This window comes from Talpa occidentalis, unplaced genomic scaffold, assembly GCF_014898055.3.
Source record: "Talpa occidentalis isolate TD23 unplaced genomic scaffold, MPIMG_talOcc4v2.1 talOcc4.13, whole genome shotgun sequence".
NCBI classification, from domain to species: domain Eukaryota; kingdom Metazoa; phylum Chordata; class Mammalia; order Eulipotyphla; family Talpidae; genus Talpa; species Talpa occidentalis.
The window spans coordinates 28,294,545-28,317,723 of NW_023601322.1; the positions used below are offsets into that span (position 1 = coordinate 28,294,545).

The window sequence follows — 23,179 nt, forward strand, 5'->3', positions numbered from 1 at the left end:
ACAATCTGCTCCCAACCACACCCATTCTCAGGTCAGACTCCTTCCAGGGAGCCGGGAGGCTGGCCAGCACCAAGCCAGAGAGAATAGGACCTGCAGAATTGCTGATTCCTGATCAGGTGGGGCTGCTTTCAGGTGTGGGCTTGGCCTTGACCTTTGACAGCCACTAGGGAGTGGAGCCTTGGGAACCCTGACTTGATTAACATTTAAATGCCATTGGGTATGAGGAGGAGGGGCAGCTGCAGGGCTGGAACAAACAAACCTCCAGAGCTGGAGATTGCTCTGGTGTCTGAAGAAGAATCCTGTTTAGCAGACCCCAAATTAAAGATCATCCTGAATTCTGTCCTTGGGGGGCATCAGAGGGGTGTGGTAGACTTTCTTCCCTCCTCAGGGGCAACCTGGTCCAGCTCTGCCTGGAGGTATTTGCTCATTTCACCCAGTCTGAGGGGAAGGTGCCCATTAGTGTGTGTGCATGCGTGCAAATGCACACACACATTATACACACACACACACACACACACATGCATGCAGGGGTCTTTGGGATCTTTGTCAGACCACAGACCAGGTAGGGGTCTGATCTTCTGGTTTCCTGCCCCTATAGCACAATGGCTGGCCCGGTCTTTAGTGCCCCTGGACATTGGGGTGCATGCAGCCCACCCTCTAATGCTCCCCTTGACCTCTCCATGCCACTCCCTGCTCCAGCCCCCTCCCTCCTCTACCCAGCAGGGGCTGCCACTACAGCTGCTCTAATGGGCCAGGCTCCCCCCCTGGCCTGGCATCTCCCAGGGAAGTCTTTTCATTGAGATGTGAGCACAGGCTTTAAAAGCCACTTAAAATATCCTTGATGAGCAGGAGTGACCCCTCAGGAGGAAGCAAGGCCAGAATAGAGCCTGGCGCTGAAGGGTGCCATGGGTAAGCTAGCCTCCCCCTCCTTACCCCCCCTGCATTCCTGGGTACCTGAGGCCCAGGCACCACTGCAGACCACACCTCCAAGCCTAGGAGGGGTGCAATTCTCAGCACAAGCTCATTTTCTTAGTCCCCAAGGGCTGATTTGCATATCCAGGTGGAGTATGGTCCTGGTAAGTCATTATCAGGAGAGTCTAAATAACTTCCCTGACAGGTGGGAGGTACCCCCTGGGTGTGTCAGCCTGCAGAGCTGGGCCTGTCTCTGAATGAGCCCCTGCTTGTCAGCTAATGCCCCATAACTTGCCCACAGATCTGTGGACTCTCCAGAACCCAGACATCAAGCCCACAGGGCACCCTCCCGGCTCTGGAAGGACACTGTTGATTAAGGATGTGGCACAGGAGCAGGGTACCCTGCCTCCAGACAGGCTCCACCCCTCGCCAGCAGCATGTCTCTGGGCAACTGATTTCACCTGTCCAGATCTCAGTTTCCCCAACTGTCCAAAGAGTATAATATCGTTAGCATGCAACCTCAGGGCACCCTGGAACCCCCAAACTTGCCTACTCTAAGGGGGTCCAGCCATCCCTGCACACAAAGACAAAGACTCTTACTGTGAAAGAACTTTAATAGGATTAGTGTGCATAGAGATATGAGAAGGATAATGGTTTCCCAATAAAACACCCAAAGTTACCCATCCCCTTGTGGGTAAATGCCAAACACGGTCAACCTAAAGCAGAGCCACTCTGACTTGAAAGTTTGCCACAAGACTCAGGCAAGTCTGGGACCAAAGGAGCAAAATCAAAGTCCAAATCAAGATAACAGCTGCCATTGTGCGTGTGTACGTGTGTCTCCCCCAAGTCTCCTTCCATGTCTTCTTAGTCCCTGGAGCAAGTGCAAAGCCAAGAAGCCAACAGGCCCTTCTCCACTGCCCACCTGCCTTCCAAGTAAGGGAGCATCACTTGGCCGCTCAGCTCCACCCCTCACTAAGTGGGAGCAGGAACATGGTACCTCCCCTAACTATACCAGTAGACCCCCCTCTGCTGCTGTCTGCCGAGTAGTGCCCTGCCTGCACAGAGCTGGCCCTCGCTCACGGAGACCTGTGCTCGGGAGTCCATCCACCTGAGGGGCTGGACAGAAGGCCCTGGGAATAGACTCTGCTCGGCTTAGGCTGGGCAGCTGGTGTGTGCCAGGGGTGAGGTGAGGTCTCTGGCCCAGTAGAGATGACGTGATGCTGCTACCCTGGCGCGCCTGGGTCTCTGGAACCCAACACTCCATCCCCGGTCAGATGGTAAGCGCAAGGGTGACCGTGGCTGGAGATCAGGAGGCACTAGAGAGGCAGAGAAGAGCAGGCCGTTCCAGCCTCACAGTCAAAATGAAGGGCAGCGCTGATGTCTAGACAGCCCACGGCTGCCCACCTTCATGTCCAGGGATGGCCCTGACCAGCCCTTCCCAGGCACCCCTGGAATCTCCCTGCCCTGGGATTAGGACACAGGGCCTGATCTTTTCTTTCTCCTTAAGTGTCAACTTGCCTTCGTTCACTCAGCAGGCCTTTATGGAGCTCCTACTGTGTGTCAGGTCACAGGAAAATGAGTCGGGCACACGGTGAGCCATCTGGGAGCCTGTGATCCGCCAGGCCGCTGGAGCTGAGTCAGCACCCACCTGTGAGCGTATCTGTCAGCAACTTGAATGAGGGTCCACAGCCCACATGCCACCCTGTGCCCGCTTAGCACCACTGTGCCTATGTTCACAAGACCCACCGCCAGGTGTAAGGCACACCTGAGTTATCAGGAGAGCACAAACAAAACAGGGCAATTGGGGTCGGGGGTCATTTCCCTGCCCACCTTATCCCCATTCTGTTCCTGCCACGTTGCACACACATCCACCCTCCCCACCACTGCACTTGCTGCGCCCTCCACCTGGAATGCCCTTAGGCCTTCCTCTGCGTGCAGGCTTCGAGCTCCAACCTGAGCGCCTCTGGAAACATTTGCTGACACCGCTAACCCTGCTCTAAGCCTCCCACTGATCCCCACGTGCATTTCAGGGCAAAGAGACATCAGCCCATAAGAGCATGCAGTGTGATAGAGGGAGACAGCAGCTGGAGCCCAGGCAGGGAGGGAGCCATGTTGAAGCCCAAGTTTGGGCAGAGGGGGTGCAGCACAGAGGCAGGGCATGGGCACTGAAGCCAGAGCAAGACGCTGAGTGCCTGGCAGGAACTGGGGCCACCAGCAGCAAGATCTGGGGCGGGGTCAGCGAGACCCAGGTCAGATGGGGCTTAGCTGGGACAAAGCTGCTACATTCTGTTTCTCTTCTATAGCCATGCTTTTCAAGGTTAGTGAAAGGATTGGTGAGAAAAGGCATGGAGTGAGCGGCCATGACTAGCCCACAGGGGCCCTCCGTTGGTGTCGGTCCCTTGGACACTAGGACCCCATGTGCCAGGGGATGGGGGGCAAGCTTTGTCTCCACCAGTCTCTGTACCCATGTACTTCCTAGGTGGGCTTCTCTCTCTTTAGGCCTCGCACTGGGTCCCTGTTACACACACACACACACCAATTCTCTTTTCCTTTTCCGCCTCCATACCCTTTTGTCACTTTCCTTTCAATTACCATAACATAGAACAGACGAATATTTTATTATTTGGTGTCTTTATTAAATCAAGTTTTATGTTCCCTGTTTTTCATTTTTAAAGTGGATGAGTGCCACGCTTTATTTTCCTATTAAAAAGCAAAATCTAAACTGAGTGGTTTGGATGGCCCCAAGTGGTCAATGCTCCTTGCAGAAAATGAGAAGAAGGTGGGGCTACTCTCCTAGGCCATCAGGATAACCCCTGAATCAGAAATAAGGGGGTCTCAGCACACCCATAGCAGTATTTCCACAGAGACCCTGGGCTGGGTTGGTGCAGACAGAGGCTTCCAGCAGACTGAAAGCACAGGACTCACTGGGCCCCACACAGATCTCATGGCAGCTCCCGGGCAGCTGTCTGGGCTCTGCTGAGTCCTGGCATCTGCTTCTGACTGGTTTATCCCCAGAGAGGCCTACCTCTACCTCCTTCTTAGTCCCATCTTGAGGAGGAGATGAAGTGAGGGTGAGTTCAGGGTTCAGAAATCACCACCACCAAGCAGCCTACCTGGACTAATATTCCCCCTTAGTCTCTGTCCTTTCAGGCCTGTGTTTTCAGTTGAAAGTTTATAGCTCATCATGTTAAAGCACACAGGCACACATACCCCTCCCAACATGGTCACACAGTCACACACCTGCGCAAAAACAGACACTCAAGCACATCACACACATGCCTGGACACAACCAGGTCACATCATGGGGATTCATCTTCTGAAACACATCTACTTGTGCAAACCTACTCACAGGTAGACACCAAGAGCCAGGCACACACTCACAGATGCAACTGTATACCTCGTACACTCATACTCACTTCCCCAAGCTCCCATCATCACGCTCCCAGCACACCCCATCACAAACGGAGGATTCCAGACACATGTGAACATAAGCATGCACACACATACACACACGTGCAAATGCACACATATGCTCACACCTAGGCACATGCAGACACACATGCACCCCGTGACCAACTTTTCCATACACCCATAATCCCACACTAACAAACGGCACCAAAGTGCCCTGCGTCCCGGCCACCACATGCACAGATCTCCTTCCTTCATCGTCGATCTGCACATACAGCCTAGGAGCCCTGCCCTCCACACCTGCAGAGGAGAGCTCCTGAAAACCAGGCTTCCTGAGTGAGACCTCTGTCTGAAGAAGAGGCTCACGGGAGCCTGAATGCTATTGTCCTGCCTCGTCCAACTAACCAGACATACAACATACTGCAAAGAGCAGGGCGGACCCTGGGGCGTCCTCACAGCTTCCTCAGAGACCCAGGGAATACTGAGGGCTGGAGAGAAGCCGTGGTGGTCAGGCCTAGGCACCCTTGCCCTACTGGAGCCAGGCATTGGGCTGCAGCCACCTTGAAGCATCCAAATTTCTCTCAGTCCCAGGGTGAGGGCCAGGAGAAGAGAAGCTAAAATGGGACACCTGGCTCCTGAAGCTTTCAGTTTTAGAATGTGGCCCAAAATGGGCCAGGGGGTTGCTAGGAGAGTAGCTACATATTCACCTGCCTGGGGGAGGTGTCTCACAGATCTCCCAGGCACCCCAGACTAGGATGGAAATGTCTAGGTCCCTTGCCCTCACCAGGTCCCACCTGGCTTGTGTGTGGCCCTCGTTTGGCAGTGCCTATTTCCTCGGGGGGACCTCAGAGGCTGGGCAGCACTGGGGCCCATCTAGACTTGCTGTCCTTGCTCTGCTTGGCCTCAGTGGGTCACTCATTAGGCTTCACGCTGTGTAAAATGGGACAACAGTCCTTCCTCACACAGCCGCCCGGGGGGTGGGGGGGGGCGCCATGGGCTCTGGCGCATGCCCAGAACACTGCTGGTACACAATGGAGTTCAGTTCCTCCCCTCAGAGTCTACAGAAGCACCCCTTTGATGTTCCATGGTCTGAAGTCATAATGGGCTTCAAAGCAAGCACCGCACATTTCCTCCTCCCCAGAGCCTCGTGAAGGCTTTATTCCTGTCAACAGTAGCATCATCAAGCCTTTGAGTCCCCTTGGGGAGTCCCTGGTCTCCCCTGCATGTCAGCTGTCCTTCCCCCTTGTCCCATTGCTCCTAGCAGCGCTCCAAACCTTCCTGCCCTGCCAGGCCTTGGCGGGAACTGGCTCTCCTCACACTCCCCTACCCCCAGCTAAATTTAATGCTCTAGTCTGGCCCCTGGGATTGCTCAATCTGGCCCCCATAGTCCTATAAAGCCATGTGCCCAATCCAGTTTACCCGCGGCCCCTCAGCCCCTGAAGCAAGGGTCCTCTGAGCCATCCCAGCCCCTGGCACCCAGCAGGCACTAGTGACACTGGTTCTGCCCAGCTCCACCTCTACATCTCTCACCTCTCCCTTTCTCTACACCTCGAGGTGCCGCCCACACCTCCTCCCCAGAGCCTTTCCTCCCTGAGCCTCCCCAGTCAACAGGGCGAGTCCCTGGTGGGAGCCACCGCCCCACCTTCAGGGCCTGAGCTCTAACTTCCAGCTTCTGGCTTGAATTTGGCTGCTGAGGATGGTGACTAGGGAAGCACCAGCTCGGGCCAGACTGCTTGGGCTCTCGAACGACACGTTTCCCACTGAATAGAGAGGCGGTAACATGGATTCAGATGGGGGGCATGTGTGAGGAGGGTTAGGCCACCCAGAACTGGGAGTCGTCATGGTGTTCTTGCTCCACTCTCGCCAGGATGGAGCCTCGGCACGCGGTGGTCTGAGCCCCGCCCTGACAGCTACATGGACACTAGTACGCAACCCAGGGCCACCGCTCACAGCTTGACGTGTGAAACAGACACCGGTGCCACACCACATGCCTTCCCCCACCCTCACCCCCGTTATGCTGAGTCTGTGGATGGGCGTGCAATGCCTGTGGTGTGTCCAGATTCACTGTGCTGGCTTCCCCTGCTGGCCACGCCTGGGGCTTCTCCTGGGCAGTGGAAATTATTCTTGAAAGCATTTTTTTCTGAACATGACTTAATCTCAGAGTAAAACCAGCCCCTGCATATTAAAGACCACCCCACTTGGCAGCCAGTCAACTGGAGTGGAGGACAGGGACGGGACCCATTGAAAACCTGGGCAGGAGGTCTGGGGCAGGCGGAGCAGGGCTGGGATGGATGAGGCCGGGGGGCACAGGCGGGAGAGCAGAGAGGCACCCATTTCGGGGAGAAGAGGCCGCATGTACATAATGTGTATAAATGTATATAATAATCATTAGCAGCGATTCAGCTGTCTGCCGCTGGTTTGCAAGATAAATTGCATTAATCAACACGATGCCTTCAGAACTTTTGGCGAGCCGTTTCTTATGCTAATTGGGCCACTTAAAGGAGACTGTCATTGCACCAGGATCTCCGGCTGTCAAGACAATTACTGGCATATGCAAGCCCCTCCCTCCCAACCCCTTTCTCTCCTACCATCACCTTTTCTTTTTTAAATATAATATTAATGAGAAGAGCTATGCTAATTACCTGGCCAAAAATAAAACCTTGAAAGAAGAGGGGGGATATGGATAAGGATGTGACTGAAGGGGAGACTTGGGTCACCTTGACAGCTGTAGGAGAAGCTGGGTGGGGGTGCTCCCTGGAGGCTATGAGATCTTGCTGGGGTGGGGTCCTGATTCATCACCCCTCCTCTTGGTGACCCTCAGGATCAGGTCAGACACACCATCAACCCTGGAATTGGGGTCCCAGAATCCTGGAATCTTGGGTGAAAGAAGCTTACAACTGTAGAAACCTGTTACTTTGAACCTTCTAGAATCTGAAAGATAAAAGAACAGTGGAAAGGGAATCTGGTTTTCAGCATTGGCCCTGAGAAGGCCAGCAGAATAATCTACTGATCAAGCAAAGCCAAGTTCATCATCTATCTCAATAAGAGAGAACACCCACCGTCCTGGTGGTCTTAGGGATATCTTGGGGGGGGGTGAGAGGGAGGGTCGGCTTGTATTTATAAGGGTTGGAGGAGGAGCTGGTTGCAGGTGGGTGTTGCAACGTGGAGGGGACCTGACTGAGATTGGGCAGGGTTTCAAAAAAAAAAAAAAAAAGTGAGAGCTGAACAGTAGTTAGAGTGGTAAAAACAAATTTTGCTCAGAAACTATTATAGTAGGAGAAGGAGACCTTAGTATAGAACTGAGCTCAATTCAGAATTCATCATGGACAAGTGCAGAAGGGTGGGGGGCAGAGGCTGGAAATTCATAAGAGGGGACACCAAGAGTCAGGGGAGATTCTGGCTAAACTGACGTGACAGGATTCTTGCTGAAGGCAGGTGAGGGTGCTCAGGCAATGAGGCAATGGGCGAGAGAAGAATGGTGATCAGACAGCCAGGGCGGGAGTTCTCTGCAAAATGACTGGACAGGATTCTTGCTAAAACCATGCCGTAGAAACCCAACAAGGAGACAAACTCAACAAGAACAGACACCAAGGTCAAGGGCTTGGAGGAGTCAGTCCTTGCCAGGGCTCATGACAGGACACTTAGGACTGGTAGATTGGGCAAGGTGAGGGTTTGGAGCAGGTGAGGGTGATGAAACTGCCACTCACAGGTGAGCAGGTTTGCCCAGGTGCATGACCAATGGTCTCGAGAAGAAGAGCTTGGGGCATTTATTGGTCAGAAACATGGATTTTCTGGGAACATGTGGTAAAGTTACTTGCAATGTTGGCTTCCTAGGTTAGATTTCCTGAGGGTCAAGTCACAGTCATGTGGACTATCTTGGTCTCCAGCCAGCCAGCCATGTGGCTACAGGTGACTTGCTCCATGTCCGAGTTTGTTAGCATGGCCGGGTTCTGCCTGCCTCGGTCAACTGGCTCTGCTAATGCCCCTCGTCCACCTAACTGGACACTGAATTCTAGCAACTCCTCACTTGGTCTCTAGCATGTTGCCTCCTGCATTCCCTGTCACTGCCTGATGACTGGACCCCCTTTTGCCCCCTGACCTGCTCACTTCACCCCCTGAGGGAGCCCGCCAGAGAGACCCTATGAAAAAGCAAGTCCAATCACAGTGTCCACACGTCCTGGGAGCACCAAGTCCTCTCGCTGGGCAGCCTCAGCCTTGTCTCCACTGCTCCTACACCCACCACTACTTACCCCTCCCCTCTCTCAAGATGTGAATTCTGCAAACCACCCCCCCCCACACACACAGTTGTCTCTGAGCCTTTGCACCTTCTGTTCCTCAGCCCAATGCTCTTCCCAGCCTATGCTCCTGGCAAACCCCTGCTGTCCTTCAGCAAACCCTCAAGTGAGTCACTCATGCCTGTGTCCTGATGGCCTGCCTCACGCCGTGGTTGCGGCCTCAGCTCTCTGACTCCTTTGTGGCACCTGTGTGGTTGGCTTCTCATGCTTCCTTGGGGAGCATGCAGGCGCAGGACTGCCTGTGACTAGTCCAGTCCAGGCTGGTGCTCAGTGAGAGTGAGGGTGGGGAGGGGTCTTGGCGGGCGGGCTCTGCCCCAGCCGTAGGTGTGGGGGGTCTGCTCAGAGGTGGAAGGGGCAGGGAGACCCTCTCTGGAGCACTTTCCAGGATAAGCAGATACTCAGGCAGCGATGAGGGAGGTTTTCAAACCCCTTACTAATAAGTGAGTAATTGGCATCACGCGCCCCTGATTGATGAGCCGTGCTCCGGCATCTTCCACGCGAGGCTGTGGTTAAATATTCCCTGCATGGCCACTGTTCCCAGCCCAGTTGGCCTGGGAGGGTGGGATGACAGGGAGACTTTGGTGACTCCTCCTGCACTCCCTAACCTGGTGCATGGATCACCTGTGTCTCTTGACAGCAATGCTCTCAGAACCTGGAGGTTTCTCTGCAGACAGTCCCTGGAGGTCTCCTTCAAAGCTTTACCCTCTAACTTCACCTCCCAGGATCCTCCATCAAAAGATCCTGGAGGCTCCATCTCCAAGTTACCTCTCAGACCGCCCCATAGACTCTTGTCCCCCTCATTCCCCTTCACTGTGTTGTCCATGTTCGGATCAAATGCTCCACCGTCAAGCCCACCAACCATGCCCCGTGCTGCTGAAATAAGGGCTCACAGGACTCGTGTGTCCTTCTCACTTCCCCAGTCCAGTCTATCCTACCCTGCCCCGTGAAGCTCCTCACTCCTGCCATCTCCATCCTACCCCACTTTGTGCCCACCCCAGGGCCTTTGCACCAGCAGATCCCATCCTGACTCCCTGGGCTCACCCCCTGTGTCAGCTCCTCAGGAATGCCTTCTGCGATTGCCCTGTCTACATTATCCAGAGTACAGGTAGTCTAATGGGTAGCATAGCTGCCTTCCTACTGCCCTAGCCACACTGGGTACCCCCAAATCTACTTTTCTCCATCCCTCCCCCTGCAACCTTTTTCCAATCGATCATCAGTCGTACACAATGGCTGACACCCATCTCCTGGCCTGGAGTGGGTGGTCCATCAGGGCATCCCTACCTGGCATACAGTAGCTGCGGTCAGAGATGGCTGAAGCAAGCCCTTGCCAAGTGCCAGTTGTGAAATCAGCAACTCTGTCACCTCGACTTCCCACTCCACATTCATTTCCTGCCTCCTCCTTAGGGACCAGGACCCCTGTATTTCTGGACACCTCCCCCACCCACGGAGGTGCCTTCCTTTGGATCTATCATGTTTGATGGTATCGTTGGCTAAGGGGTGTGCATTTAGGAGGGGATCTGGAGAAGGAAACTTGTGACTCTTTCAACAGAGTGAAATTGTACTGCTGTGGCGTTTGACTTTGGGCAGCCTGTAGGGCTGGTGGGTACTCTTCTGGACCAGCGGGGACCCCCCCCATTCCCCACTACACGTAGGAGATGACTGTGGGATGTCCCTGCTCCACAGGCAGAGATGGCCTCCATGGTGGGCCAGGAGGGCGGCACAGCATGCCTCTCCCCGGGAAGGCACCATTTGGAGTAATCAGCTTTTTAATTACTAGTAATTAAATGTGTGTAACCTGCCCAGCTGCCACTCCAAGAACTGGGACAGAACTCCTGGGGTGCGAGCCTAGGGTCAGACACACCCAAGAGTGGCAGCCCCAACCGCAACCACCTGGGTGGGGAAGGGTGGGTGGCCCAGCACAGTGAACTGAGTCCCCAGGCTCAGGGTTGAATTTGCAAGGGTTGAAAGAGAGGCCCTGGGGGCCCATGCCTCAGAGTGGAGGGCCCTCTTTTCTGCCTCAAGATTTCCCAGCCTCCCTGAGGCCTCTTTTCATTTTGAGCCTCAGGATGCATGCCCAGGTCCTGGCCCAAAGGGGGTCTTCCAGGGGCTCCCACCAGGCAGTTTCCTTCCTCTCAGCTTTCCAGGCACCCACCACCCCCAAGGGAGTGCGCCACAGGATTGCCCATTCTCAGAAAAAGCCAACCCCAGCCCCACACCATAGCACACCTGGTTCATTTCAACATCAGTGGAACATCTACCTTGCACTGGCCCTGCAGGGACACTGGGGAGCCCACCACCCACCTCACACTTCCCTCCAGGTTCAGAGCAGGACTGGCAGTGGACCAGGGCTCCAGGCCACACCCTTTCACACCTGTGCTCCTGCAGCATCTTTCCTGTTCCCCCCCCACCTCACCCCCCCCCACCCTTTACCTCCCATTTTGGGTCTTTTGCAGAACAAGCATATTAAGAGAAAGGCAACCTCTTTGCTCTCTTGCAATTCCCATTTGGGATGGACCCTGCAGGATGCAGCCCTGGCCCAACCTATAGATGCTTTAATCCAACCAGTTCCTCTAGAAGCTTCACATGCTGCAGGTCCTGGGGATGCCATGCCCCAACCCCTAACAGAGATGGAGGCACCCCAGCAACTCATTCACACTTCACAGCCCTGCTCCTCCTCACTACATCATCTGAGCCTGCACACAGGGGCTTGTGTCGAGTCTGGACAAAGAATAAGCAGGATGAGGCAATGGGACCAGCCAGGGCCACGGGAACTGATGGGGTCAGGCGGGCACACTCCCCTCTGAGTTTCCAAAAGAGGCAAAGTGCTCCTGCGAGCCTCCCTAAAGATGAAAGCCAAGAGTCTGCAAGGCCACTAGCAAGCTGGGCACCATGGCAGTTCCCCCCTTCAGCCACATGTCCCTCATCTGTCAAACACAACAGTGACAGCTCCTGTCTTCAGGCTCACGAGCAGCCACGTGCATCTGAAAGCCTTTGGCCAACATGTAACACGGGGTTTGGCCGTGGCTAGCAGAACCAGAGAAAATACAGAATGCCCCGCCTGCAAGCATGCACTGCTGCTGCTTTGCACCAGAGACTCTCCTGGTCTCGGCAAGGACCAGGGTCTAACTCTTTTTCCTGCTGCAGCCAAGACTAGTGCCACCTATCCAGGCCTGCTTAGAAAGCACGTGACCTGACTTTGGGTCTTAAAATCAGCCCAGGAGAGACTGGTCCACCTCAGCACTCTCCTCTCAGTGCCCCTCAGTGCCCCTCAGTGCCCCAGGGCCCAGTCATAGCTGCTGTGTCTCCAGGAAGCCACTTGTCCTCTATCCTAGGAGCTGCTGGTAGGGTCTAGTCCACCAGCCTGTCCTTGCACAGGGTCGTCAGGACCCTGTAGGGCAGGCAAGGTGTGGGAAGGTACTCCCCAATGACCTGGGTTTACCTGGCACTTACCTGTGCAGGGAACCACTTTGCCCTTACAGGACTCAGCTTCTCTGGGGAGATACAGGAAGGAACTGGACTGAATAGGCGGTTGCTAAACAGTGTGGATCACCAGATAATCCTGGGCAAAAGGGGGTCAGAGCAAAATGGGGGGGTGGAAGGCATTGGGGAAATCAAGTGTGCTTCCTGGATAAATGGGTTCCTAGAAATGTTTGGAGAATGAGTAGGGTCGGCACGAAGGATACTATTTTCCACAAGGGGAGCTGTGTGGGTAAAGGAGGGAGGAAAAAGTCACCATTCAGGGCAGCTTGGCAGGAGTGAACGGTGAGGGTTTCAGGAGTGGGCAGGCTGGCTGGGGCTCCAACACCATACACCACCAGCTTGTCCACACTCATGTTCCAGGAGAGCTGGGGTATTCAGGGGCATGGGGTGTGGGCAGTACCCAATGGTCATAGCAGGGAGGAGAATGCTATATACAGACCAGCCACCGTGTGTACATGCATAGACGCCCAGCCTGCAATCAGAGGGTCCCTTCCTGCCTCCCACTCCCCATACATCAGGATCCTCACCCCCATGGGCTGGGTTGCACTTGGAGAGTAAACACAAATCCCGGCCTAGCCTAAAACCCCGCAACTCTGACCTTTAGGCTGCACCTGCGCGCCATCTGGTGGTAATATCCAGTACTGCAGCTTCCAAGGCTTCAGGTTTCTTGGAGCCTTTGGCTGTCACACCCAGAAGCAACCTCCCTGTCCACTCGCACACACAATCACCAGTGACCAGTCATACTGTGATGGCCCACACCCAAATGCACACAGGGCAGCAAAAGACAACTGCAGCAGATACACATGGACGCAGGTACAGTCACTCCCAATCACGATTTTCTTTTTAACATCTTTACGCCAAGTAAAATTTCAGAAGGGAAGAAAATGCTATTGGTAGCCCAGCCCAAGCACGACCGCAGGGAACAGCTTCTGTGTGTTCCCACTCGGCCTTGGTCTGTTCTCAGCACACCATTACTAGCTCGCACAGCCAGCTGGTGCCCACGTAGTTTCAGGACCTCCTCCCATGTGGGAGCTGAGGTGGTTTCTCAGCACCTCCTTCCCTGGTGTGCGTGCTCACACAGACACAGGCCCTGGGGACCACAGGAGGACAGGATACTGGGGGCCCAGCACTCCATCTCGTTATCACCCAAGGGGCTTCCTCACACTAATAGGAAGAGTAAAATTAAACACACTCTCTAGCATTGGTTTTGTCCCGTGAGGCTCACAACACATCTTTACACACACCAGCCAGCACTTCCCCCATTATCTCCCAGATGAAGGCGCTGAGCTTCAAAGAGCTTAACTTACCCAGGCACTCGCTGCAGGGATCCCTCTCCTCCCACCCCTGGTCTGGCTCCCTGGGCTGGGCAGGGCTGCTGGGGAGCAGAGAGGGCAGAGCACTGGCCAGGGATGCCCGCCCCTCAGCCGGCTCCACACTGCCTCCCAGCTGCCCCCCAGCCCTGTGGGCAGGGAGCATCGCTCCCCACCAGCCGCAGCTGTGGTCAGTTGTCTCGTGAGTAGGGAGGCTGCCCCTGGAGCCAGCCAGGGGGCTGCTCTGGCATTTTCCAAGCTGCAGCTGCTCAGAGGAGGTTGCTGTCTCTCAGGAACCCCAGGGGTATGGGCAGTACCCAGGTTATCATGGTCTGGAGAAGGGAACAAGAGGACTTAGGAGGGGCTGGAGCGGCTCCCAAGTGCCTCTGCCTGTGTCTGTGTTTGTATCTGTGTGTCTGTGTTTGTCTGTGTGTCTGTGCTGCTATTTTTCTGTAGGGTGGCTTACTAGTGCCTGCTATGAGGCAAGCATTCCCTAAAATGTGGGTTCAAATGATGTTCTTCTCTTATGTCTGAGTAGCCCACATAGTTCCACCTAGATGTGAGTTCCCTACGTGGGCCGGGGCCCAGATTTATCCTCCTGTCTGCAGCAGTCAGAATCCGATGTGACCTCCCCCTCTGCTCCTGTAGCATTTCCACGGCTGCTGACTGCCCAGGGAGAGCCCAACCTGCATGCCTCCCCAACAAGGACCCCGCAGGGCAACAGCCACACCAGGGAGCTTGTTCTTCACATGCTAGGATCCATTTCCTACCATTTGGCACAGAGACCACACCTTTTATTAGGGATCCAGCTCCCCAGGTGATTCTCACAGAATCCCTACTCTAACAATTGCCCTACAGAAGAGAAATTAAGCATCTCCAGTGTGAATACAAGGGATCCGAGAAGGTGGCAGCACAAGAGGCCCAGGCTTCAGCTGAATACCAGTGAGAGCGTATCTAAGAGACATGTGACTCCTGGTGGTGAGCTCCCCATCACGGAAGGCATTCAAGCCAGGGGCTGCATGAGCCCTGGAGCACACCATGAGATGGTGCCAGTACTTGTGGGTGGTGGGATTAGATCCCTGTCATCTCTGAGTCTGTGATTAACTGTCATTTTCTCAGCCTGAACACATTCTTTAAGAGAAAGGCGTGTTTCATGTGACCGCCTGAGAAAACCTGACAGGTCCCTACCCAAGGGCCCCAGGCCTGGTGCAAAAGGTGGAGAGGCATAGACCATGGGGATGTGAGATGGGAGAGAGCAGTGGGCTCTGGAATACTTCACAAGACCATGTCCCTACTCAATCTTCTTCCTGCTCCAAGGCCAATCCCCAACTCAGAGAAGTCATAGACTCCCCTGGTGCTCCCTACCCACCTAGGTTTTAGCCCACAGCCTCGTGACAAATGCTGCACCTGGTACCTGAGTATCTTGTTGCCCACATGAGAGACCCACTGGCAACCCCACTGGCAAAAGCATAAGCCCGAGAGCTCAGAGAGCCATGAACCACTATCACCCTCCAAACGCAGGTGGCATTTCTGAGGTCAGAATAAGTGATCCAGCCTGCGTGCTGCTGCATTTCCTCAGCCTGGGAGTTGCAGGAAAATGTGGCAGACAATGCAATGTGGGAGGGATTCTATGGGGCAACCATGGAGCATGCAGAATGCCAAGTCACTGGGAATGCCAAGGTTGGGTACAGAATGGCTGCCCCTTGGGAGGCTCAATGCAGACCTTGTACCCTCAACCTCTTGCTCCCTCCCGCACTGCCCATTCACTGGCAGGAGCACAACATTGTGTCCATACAGAATACACCCTGGGAGAGAGGCCTGAAGAGCTTTGCACACACATGTCCCATGCGTTTGCACATATGCATGGGCACCCAAATGTGCCTCACGTGTCAAAAGCAAAGGACCACACAGCCGCGCTCAGATAAGCACCCTGGCCCCAGCTGGGCAGAAGTTCCCACTTTGCAATAAAGGGATCCATTTGGGGAACAAATACTTCCCCTCCCCACTCTGAGGGAGTGGCTTGGCAGCAGGGTAAAATTTATCATCATTATCCTAATATCATCTCCAGGCTCGACAGTGGCAGCAGCTAAAGAAAATACCAAGGCTTAACTTAGGGCACGTGGGAGAGCGAGGCAGAAGATAGGAAATATGATTTATGATGGAAATCAAGGCAATCATAATACTCTGTGCTTATAAAATTGGGCTGTGCCTCCTGTGCCCACGGGCCCACTCAGCCTGCTTGTCAGAGGACACTGGAGCCCCTGGGGGCTCTAACCAGGGTTGGAGCAGAGACCCAAACAATGGGACACTGCCCATCTCTTTCCTAGCCTTCTTTGGCTAGGGGTGCAGGGCACGGACCAAAGGTGAGGCTGGAAGGCAGCAAATGAACCTACATCAAGCTGGGTCTTAGGTGCTTTGGCCACATGCTTTGCTTTACTCACCACATAACTATCCTATCTATTCAAGCCCACAAAACTGGGGCCCAGAGAAGTTAAGTGCTAAGCTGAGATCACACAGCAGGTCACAGCAGAGCCAGTTGTGTCCTTGCCATGACAACATGCAGCCTGGGATGGGTGTAGAAAGGCTATAGGGGGCTGCCCGCTCACCCGCCCAAAACATCTCCCCCACCCGTCCTGTATCCAGAACTCCACCATTAGTGATATGCCTTTGAGTTAACATACTAGTGATGTGACAGCTGTGAGAATGACAATGGTGGCAGTTGTGGTGACTGGTGATGGTGACAGAGGTGGTGATGGTGGCCGTGGTGACGGACGGTAACAGTAATGACGGTGGCTGTTTTTCAGACACGCTGGTCGCTATCATAAAGTCACGGTAAAAGACAGACATGCCGGGTGTTCTGGAGATAAACTTATTTCTCCTTTACAACTTTTCTAGAAGAACTGAACCGGCACTTCTGTCCAGTGGCCTGGAAGGCCCAGGGGGTGCAGTGATCTCCCTCGTGGTAGATTTGGACCTCAGCACCCTCCTGTCACTGGGTGGAAAATTCCTTCACTCTATGACAGGCCATTTGTGCTAAAGATTGGTTTCGTGGGGATGATGGAAAATTGACTTCCAAGGGCCCCGTCTGCAGTTTCCAGAGGCTTTGGGGGTAAAGAGAGCCTCCATACAGGGGCCTATTGACTGTAAGATCTTCTACAGCAAGGCAGGGTGTGCCTGAAGGAATGAGGGCAGGAATGAATGAATGAATGAATGAATGCATCCAGAACAGCTTCCTGTTGGCCTCGCTTATTGAATTCAGCAGCGGGGAATGAAATTAGATCCCCGGAAGAGCCTCTCTGGAAGAGCCAAGCCGAAGGCTTGCGGGGGCTTGAGAGGAAGAAGGCAGAGTTGGGGGCCGGGAGCAACCAGGCCAGCACCCTCAGGAAAGGACCTTCCAGGTAGTGCGGGGTAAGGAGAATTCCCAGGAGGGCGCCTGCACTCAGAATGCCCAGTGGTGGGTGGACCCAGCCTCTCCCCATGTTCCTCTTCCCTGGGATGGGGCACACGGGGGCCCAGCCCAGCTCTGCACCCAGGTAACCTTCCTGTGCCCCAGACCTGGAGCCGCTGAGGAGGAAACAGCGGCTTAGGCGATGCTCCTGCCTGAGAGGAAAAGTTTGCACGAAGGAGGAGGGCACTGGACGGGCGCTGGGCAGCGGCAGTGAGCTGGGGCAGAGCAGCGAGGCAGCCAGGGTGCGGGGGGACAATGAGATGAAGAGAAATGAAACGGGACTGGCCGGAGACCTGGGGTCGCGAAGTGGTCAGGTGGGTCAGTGGGGGGCGTCAGGGGTGACAGTGCTGGCATTTGGAAGGGCACCCCCGGGGCGAGCGCCTGCCTTGACCAGACCTCAGGAGCTCGATAGACTTTCTAAACCTAATTAGTGTTTAATGGTCTGGAGAGACGCCGCATCCCGTCGCCGGGCCGCACCACGCTGTCCTGCTTCAGATTCTTAATTAACCTTTGAGGAGATGATCTGCTGGTGGCCTCCTTGGGCGGCCAACCTCGCGCATGTGCGCACACGCCGGGGCTGTCTGCGCACACCATCCCGTGTGCAAGCTGGGGGTCCCTCCAGCCATCCCCCTTAAGGCAGGCTTTCGGCAATGCTCCGGTGACTCGCGAGCACAGCAGGTCAAGCAGAGGAACTGTATGAAGGAGAGAAGGGGGAGCACAGCCATTGCTGCGGCCCTTAGGGGGTGCAGCCTGGCGGGGAACCCTGCAGTGAGCAAGTTCTCCTGGGGCAGTGGAGAGAGCGGACTTTGGCCTAAGGACAGGCAGAGTCCCTGAAGGGCCCCCCAGGGACTCTAGATGGTCCAGCTTCCTGCAGTGACTTTGGAACAAGTTGGGACAAGGGAGAATGTGGACTGAGGATGGTGGTGCCTGAAGTGGGGTTGGCTTGGCCTGGGGGCCAAAGGTGTGGAAGGGTGTGAGCCTGGCTCCTGAGCCCTGCCAGACAACCCAGGGAGGGAGTCAGGTTTGGGGCTGGAGGTCGTGCATACCTGTCTGTGGGCCAGACCAGGGAGAAGGACTAACAGGCTGTGTCAGAGAAAGAGGGGCTGTCAGAATTGCCCGCATGGAGTGCAAGTTGGAAAGGAATGGGCAAGAGCTCTCGGGGGAGAGAGGAGAGTAAGTGTCCCCACACCCCTGCAATACCCCCACCCCTCCCCTCCCCCGGCACCTGTGAGATCCTGGTATTCCGGGGCTGATGGCAGAGGAATGGGCAGAGAAACAGAAGCGGGTGTGCTAGATGTGAGGAGGGGACATCAGCCTGCAGTGCAAACTCTTCACACCCCACGGGCCACACGTCACACACCCATGTACACACATACTTGCAAACACACCTATGACACAGGCACCGCCCAGTCACCCACATTCTCACACACCCGCTCATATGTACCCCCCTGACATGCAGCCCAGTCCCCATGCACACACGCACTCCCACCGAAGCCTGACACACTCCTAGGCGGCGCCCGTGACCTGGAGACCCTGGCGTGTTCCGGGAGGAGGGCCGTGATCGATGCTTATTAATGAAGCTGCCCCGGAGATGGCTAATTGATAGCGGTGTGCGGCTGTTGTCTGGAATTTAACCTGATTCATCATTTAGACTGTTGGAGGCTGGAGAGCTGTGTTAATTAATGCCAGGAAAACAGACTTGGATGAGCTGGCGGTACCACTTCACGTTAGAAAGCGGGTGGCGAGGGCCAGGGAGTGGCGGGGGGTGGGGGAGGGGGGGGCTGGGCGAGAAAGAGGGAGAATGATTAAATCTAAAGCCCAGAGACAAAACAAATTCCAAAAAGCAAATGTCGGTGCCATTTCTAGGATGACTCAGGTCTGCGCTTGGTCGGCATCACCGGGCTGTGGTGTGGGGATTAAGAGCAATTTCCTCCAGATTTGTCATTTACTTGGTGTGGGCTTTGTTCTTCCCTTCCGCTTACCTGGGGACCGTGTCTGCAGGTCTCCGACTGAACCCTGGAGGGAGGGAGGAGAGGGCCCGGGGCGGGGGAGGAGGAGCGGGCAGGGAGGGCCCCTCTCCTGGCCGTGGAGGGGTCTCAGGCTGGCAACAAGGTCCACATTCCCAGCGCCAATCTGGGGGGCCGCAGAGGGGAGCAGCAGGAGTGGGAGCATCAGACTTGAGGACAGGCTGAAGGAAAGAGAAAGAGGACCATGGAGAGCACAAAGGGGGGGTCCCTGGGCAACTTCACAAGGCAGTTGCCGACTCCCCTTCTCTGTCCCACCTGCTCAGCTTGTTAAGAAGCCCCGGGTGTCCATCAGGAGGGCAGCCGCTCCACGGCGGTGGGGAAAGGTCAGACCCAGCTAGAGAGACCCCCTCCCCAAATTTGGAGCCCCACTCCCAAGAGCTGTCCGTCAAGTGTGAGCTCCCAGGGTGGAGGGAGGGCTGTGCTCCTGTTCAGGTAGGAGAAGAGAAACTCAGGTCTGCAGAGCAGCGGGTAGCCTCTGGGAGACGGGCTTATTTGCCCTGTGGATGTGGGGAAATGAGGGGACGCGGCCTTGGGCTGGTAACATGGGTCCCTCTAGGCATTACAGCTGACCTGTGTGATTTAGAATATCCGGCAGGAGAGACCGCCCCCCCCAACACTGTCAGGTGCGACAGACACCAAAGAGCCACCTGCTGCTGCCGAGGAAGGGACGTCCATGGGAGTGGGTGCCTGGCCCTTGCCACATGCAGGGCTGTGGGCCTGAGCACTTGGACAGTTGCATGGCTGATGACCCAAAACGCAGTGTGCCGCTGGCACCCAGGCAGGGCGGGCTTGAGCACCCCTTCCGCAAGGCCCTTCTGGACAGGGAGTGAGCTCCTGGAGGGAGGGACTCCCACGTCCAGTTTGCTGTGCCATTCTTGTGCCAGAGACAAGGCCAGGCACATGGAGGTGTTCAGTGAGCACTGGATGGATGGGTGGATGGATGGGTGGATGGATGGACTGATGGATGGATGGATGGATGGATACATTTCATGGCTCATCAAGACAATAAGTTCCAATACTAGTAGGCCAATAGAGAAAGCAGAGCTGGGATGGGGTGGAAGAGAAGCTTTGAGGGGTGGCAGGGGTCAGAAGTCCATAGGCTCAAGTATGCCTGCCCCTAAGTAGAGCATGATGTCCCCACCCCCCACACCCCCTCCCAGCTCTTCCCCAGAGGTTGTTCAATGTTTTCAACTCATACCTCATGTTGAGGGGTTTGGGGGAGAGGCAATGCCTTAACTGCCCATCTCATATGAGCAAATATATGGCATAACTAGGCCTGAAGTCCAGGTCTCCCACCTAAGTTAGGGCTTCTTTCATCCAGAATATCTATCTCTCTACTACTGTTAAGGAAAAAAAAATCACAGCCCCTCACCCTGAAGAGGGTAGCGACCCAGCCTGGCCCTGCAGGCTAATGAGCTTGGTTTCCATGGCAACAGATCTTTATTAGGACACAAGGGTCCACCCACCCCTGCCAGGGCACCCCTGGTGTGTTGGTGGGAGTGAGTGAGACAGATATGGGCTGGGAGACAAAGAAACAGGCTGTCCTTGGCCACATGGACGTGAAGGGGCCCTGACGGGGAGCAGGGATGCCTTGGTGGTCTCCCCTGACCCCAATTTCATTGTGTCCCATCCCGTCCACCTCACCGACGGCAGCCCACACAGATGGCCCCCACACCCAACCCCATTACAGTGGGGCAGAGACAAGAGAAACCAAAAAGCTGATTGGGAGTCCCTCTCTCCTGACTAGCAGAGGTGACCTCTGACCAGCCCCAGAGGGACAGGAGACACTTTCTTTGTTTATACCAACCCACCTCCTGCCCTGTGGGTGAGGGAAAAGCCTTCTGTAAACTTAGATTCCAGAGAGTGAGGAGGGGGGGAAGCTCAGAGAGAGATGGAGAGGGAGAGGCAAGCGCAGAGAAGGGGGGCAGCCCCAGCAGTCCCACCAATAGGCTCCATCTGGGCTGCCGCTGTTCTCTGGACACGGCAGAGCAGAGCAGCCTGTTGCATAGCAACTGCCAGGGGCCTGTTTGTGCCTTCGGGAACTGATGCCTCTGTGCCCGCCCCACCTCCTTGTCGCTGCACAAAGCTCCCAGCCACCGTGCCTGGAGCGCCAGCCAGCGGCGGCTCAGTGTGTTAGCAAACCTCGAGAGGGCCAGCGCTGTCTGCTTAGCCCCTGCCGCTCAGAATGCTGGGATTTGACCCCCTTCATGCCCAGACCCCCTCCCGAGTGGAAGATGCATAAGACCAGGCTTGGGCTGGGGCTACAGGGTCCAGTGTGGAACCAAAAATTAAAGTCAAACTGGGAGGGGTATTAGTTCAACCCATCAAACGCAGCTGCAGAAGTGCTGGATTTTTCTCTTCCCGCTGATGGGAAGGAGGCCAGGTACCAAGGTACCTGGATAAGTAACACTGGTCATTCCTGATCTAAACCTCTCTCTGGGGTCTAGGTACATTCTGATCCCCTGTGCACATAACCACACTAGCCCACCTCGGTGACTTCTCGCTGGGTCCAGTCTAGCACACCTCACCTGCCACAGCCCCGAGAAACATCTGCCCATACCGATGGCCCTTTGATCTTTCTGAACATGGCAACGCTGCTCAGGGCACAAGCTCAAATCCTCTTCATGACACACCAGGTCACCCCTCTTCTGCTTGATCCTCTCGTGGATAAATTCCTTGTGTTTTGTTTTTCTTTTTTTTGGCCCTTCCTTCAGCTCACCTCAGTCCTCAGTCCTCTGTGGTTACTCCTGCCCCTGCGTGCCCAGCCCCCTCCACACCCTACCAGCCACGAGTTTCTCCCTTGACTCATTGGGCTTTGGGAAGGACCAAAGAACAAAAGCACAGGCCTGCAGCATGCGAAGGACTTGGTGCCATCATCTGCGCTGGTCACTCATGCTCCCGGCCCCCAGCTCAGGCAGGTCAGCACACTCCGTGTCATCACTCAGTCAGCAGGTGTAGCTGGGCTGAGTCTCAGTCATGTCACTGTGACATCTGGTGGCCTGTGCTGCTTTTCAGTGGGCTTCCCTTCACCCCCTTGAGGGTCACCTTTGACAGCAGCAGACCAAAGTGTTTCCAGAGGTCTTGGCTTGCAAAGTGACAGGTGTGATTGGGTGGCCCCAATCACTGAAGATTTGGTGGAGGAAGCCACAAAGCCTTAGGTCTCTGCTTTATAGGCAGGATAAGGTGAGGGTGGAAGAGAAGAACAGGAAAAGAGCACCTTGTATCCAGCACTGGGAGAGGGTGAGATGTCTCATTGGGTGACCCAGAGTGACCTCAAGCACTTTGCCCAAGGGACTGATCCCAGGCCTTGACTAGCAGCCAGCCCCACCCAGGGGAGCTCCCAGCTGGACATTCTAGATGAGGAAAGGGGTGAAGAGCTGACAGGGCCTACATGCCAGTATGTGTCCTGACCCAACGAGCAGCAGATGGCCTCCTGGAGTGGGAAGGGGGAGCAGAACCAGATTTATTAAAAAATCTTATCTGGAGGGTTTGCATTTCAATGGGCTGTGGATTTGCATATTTTAACAATAACCTCGGGTTCTTCTGTCTGGTTTGCGCTCACTGACTGTCTCTCTAAACGATGATTGCCGCTTCAATAAACCTTCCTAATCCAAAGGTACAACAAGGCCACTTTGCTGGAGGAGGGAGGATTAAGGGTCTTTCTCTTTGGGCCGGAAACAGGGCTGTCTGGTGAGCGAGCCCTTCTGTCCTCTGTCCCCGAGGCACTCCAGCCTCGGGGGTGACTAAGGCAAGAAGGGGACAGGACTGGTGATGGGGTGTAATAGAGCATTTAGTCATCCATTTGGTCAGTGAGAATTTATTAAACACCTACTATGTGCCAGGGGCCACGTTGGCTTCTGGGTGTGAAAATTGGTAGGTGGGGGTGAAATTGTCATGGCCTTCCTTCATGAAGAGGGGACAAACGCTGAACAATAAATCTACCAGTTTGGGACCAAATGGTCCATAATGGTGCTAGGTTGTGGCAAGGCATGAAAGAAAGAATGGGAGCTGGAATTTCAATTGCAGACCCTTAATTTCAATTGCAGGACCAAGAGGAGCAGCTGAGACCTGAGACCTGGAGGAGGTATGGTTGGTAGTCAGGCAGAGAGAGCAAGAGTTCTTCACCTACAGCCAGCCTTGGGTCTGCCCCACAGCCTGGGGGCACCGCCAGCCCTCATCCAGGACGGGCACCAGAGTCAGGGCTGTGGTCAGGGGCTCCATCAGGTGTCTACAAAGCCATGGGGGCTGTCCTAGAGTCAGAACTTCAAGATGACAACAGGCAGTGTTCCATGAATTTCC

At 55.1% G+C, this 23,179-nt stretch overlaps 2 protein-coding genes across 3 annotated transcripts in view; one reads left to right on the forward strand and one right to left on the reverse strand.

The window, feature by feature from the left end:
• Positions 1 to 23,179, forward strand: part of CELF4 (CUGBP Elav-like family member 4) — a 208,173-nt gene that overhangs the window by 109,712 nt on the left and 75,282 nt on the right. The window lies entirely within an intron of this gene.
• LOC129145595 (uncharacterized) lies at positions 17,277 to 21,808 on the reverse strand. 2 transcript variants are annotated; one of them, XM_054694084.1, is made up of 3 exons: positions 21,409 to 21,808; positions 18,836 to 19,041; positions 17,277 to 17,545 (listed from the first exon to the last, which is right to left on the reverse strand). In XM_054694084.1, the coding sequence occupies exons 1-3, from the start codon at positions 21,436 to 21,438 to the stop codon at positions 17,533 to 17,535; spliced, it is 249 nt and encodes an 82-aa protein (XP_054550059.1). In that variant the 5' UTR covers positions 21,439 to 21,808; the 3' UTR covers positions 17,277 to 17,532. The 2 variants fall into 2 exon arrangements, with proteins under 2 accessions (XP_054550059.1, XP_054550058.1); XM_054694083.1 differs by lacking the exon at positions 21,409 to 21,808 and adding an exon at positions 20,079 to 20,198.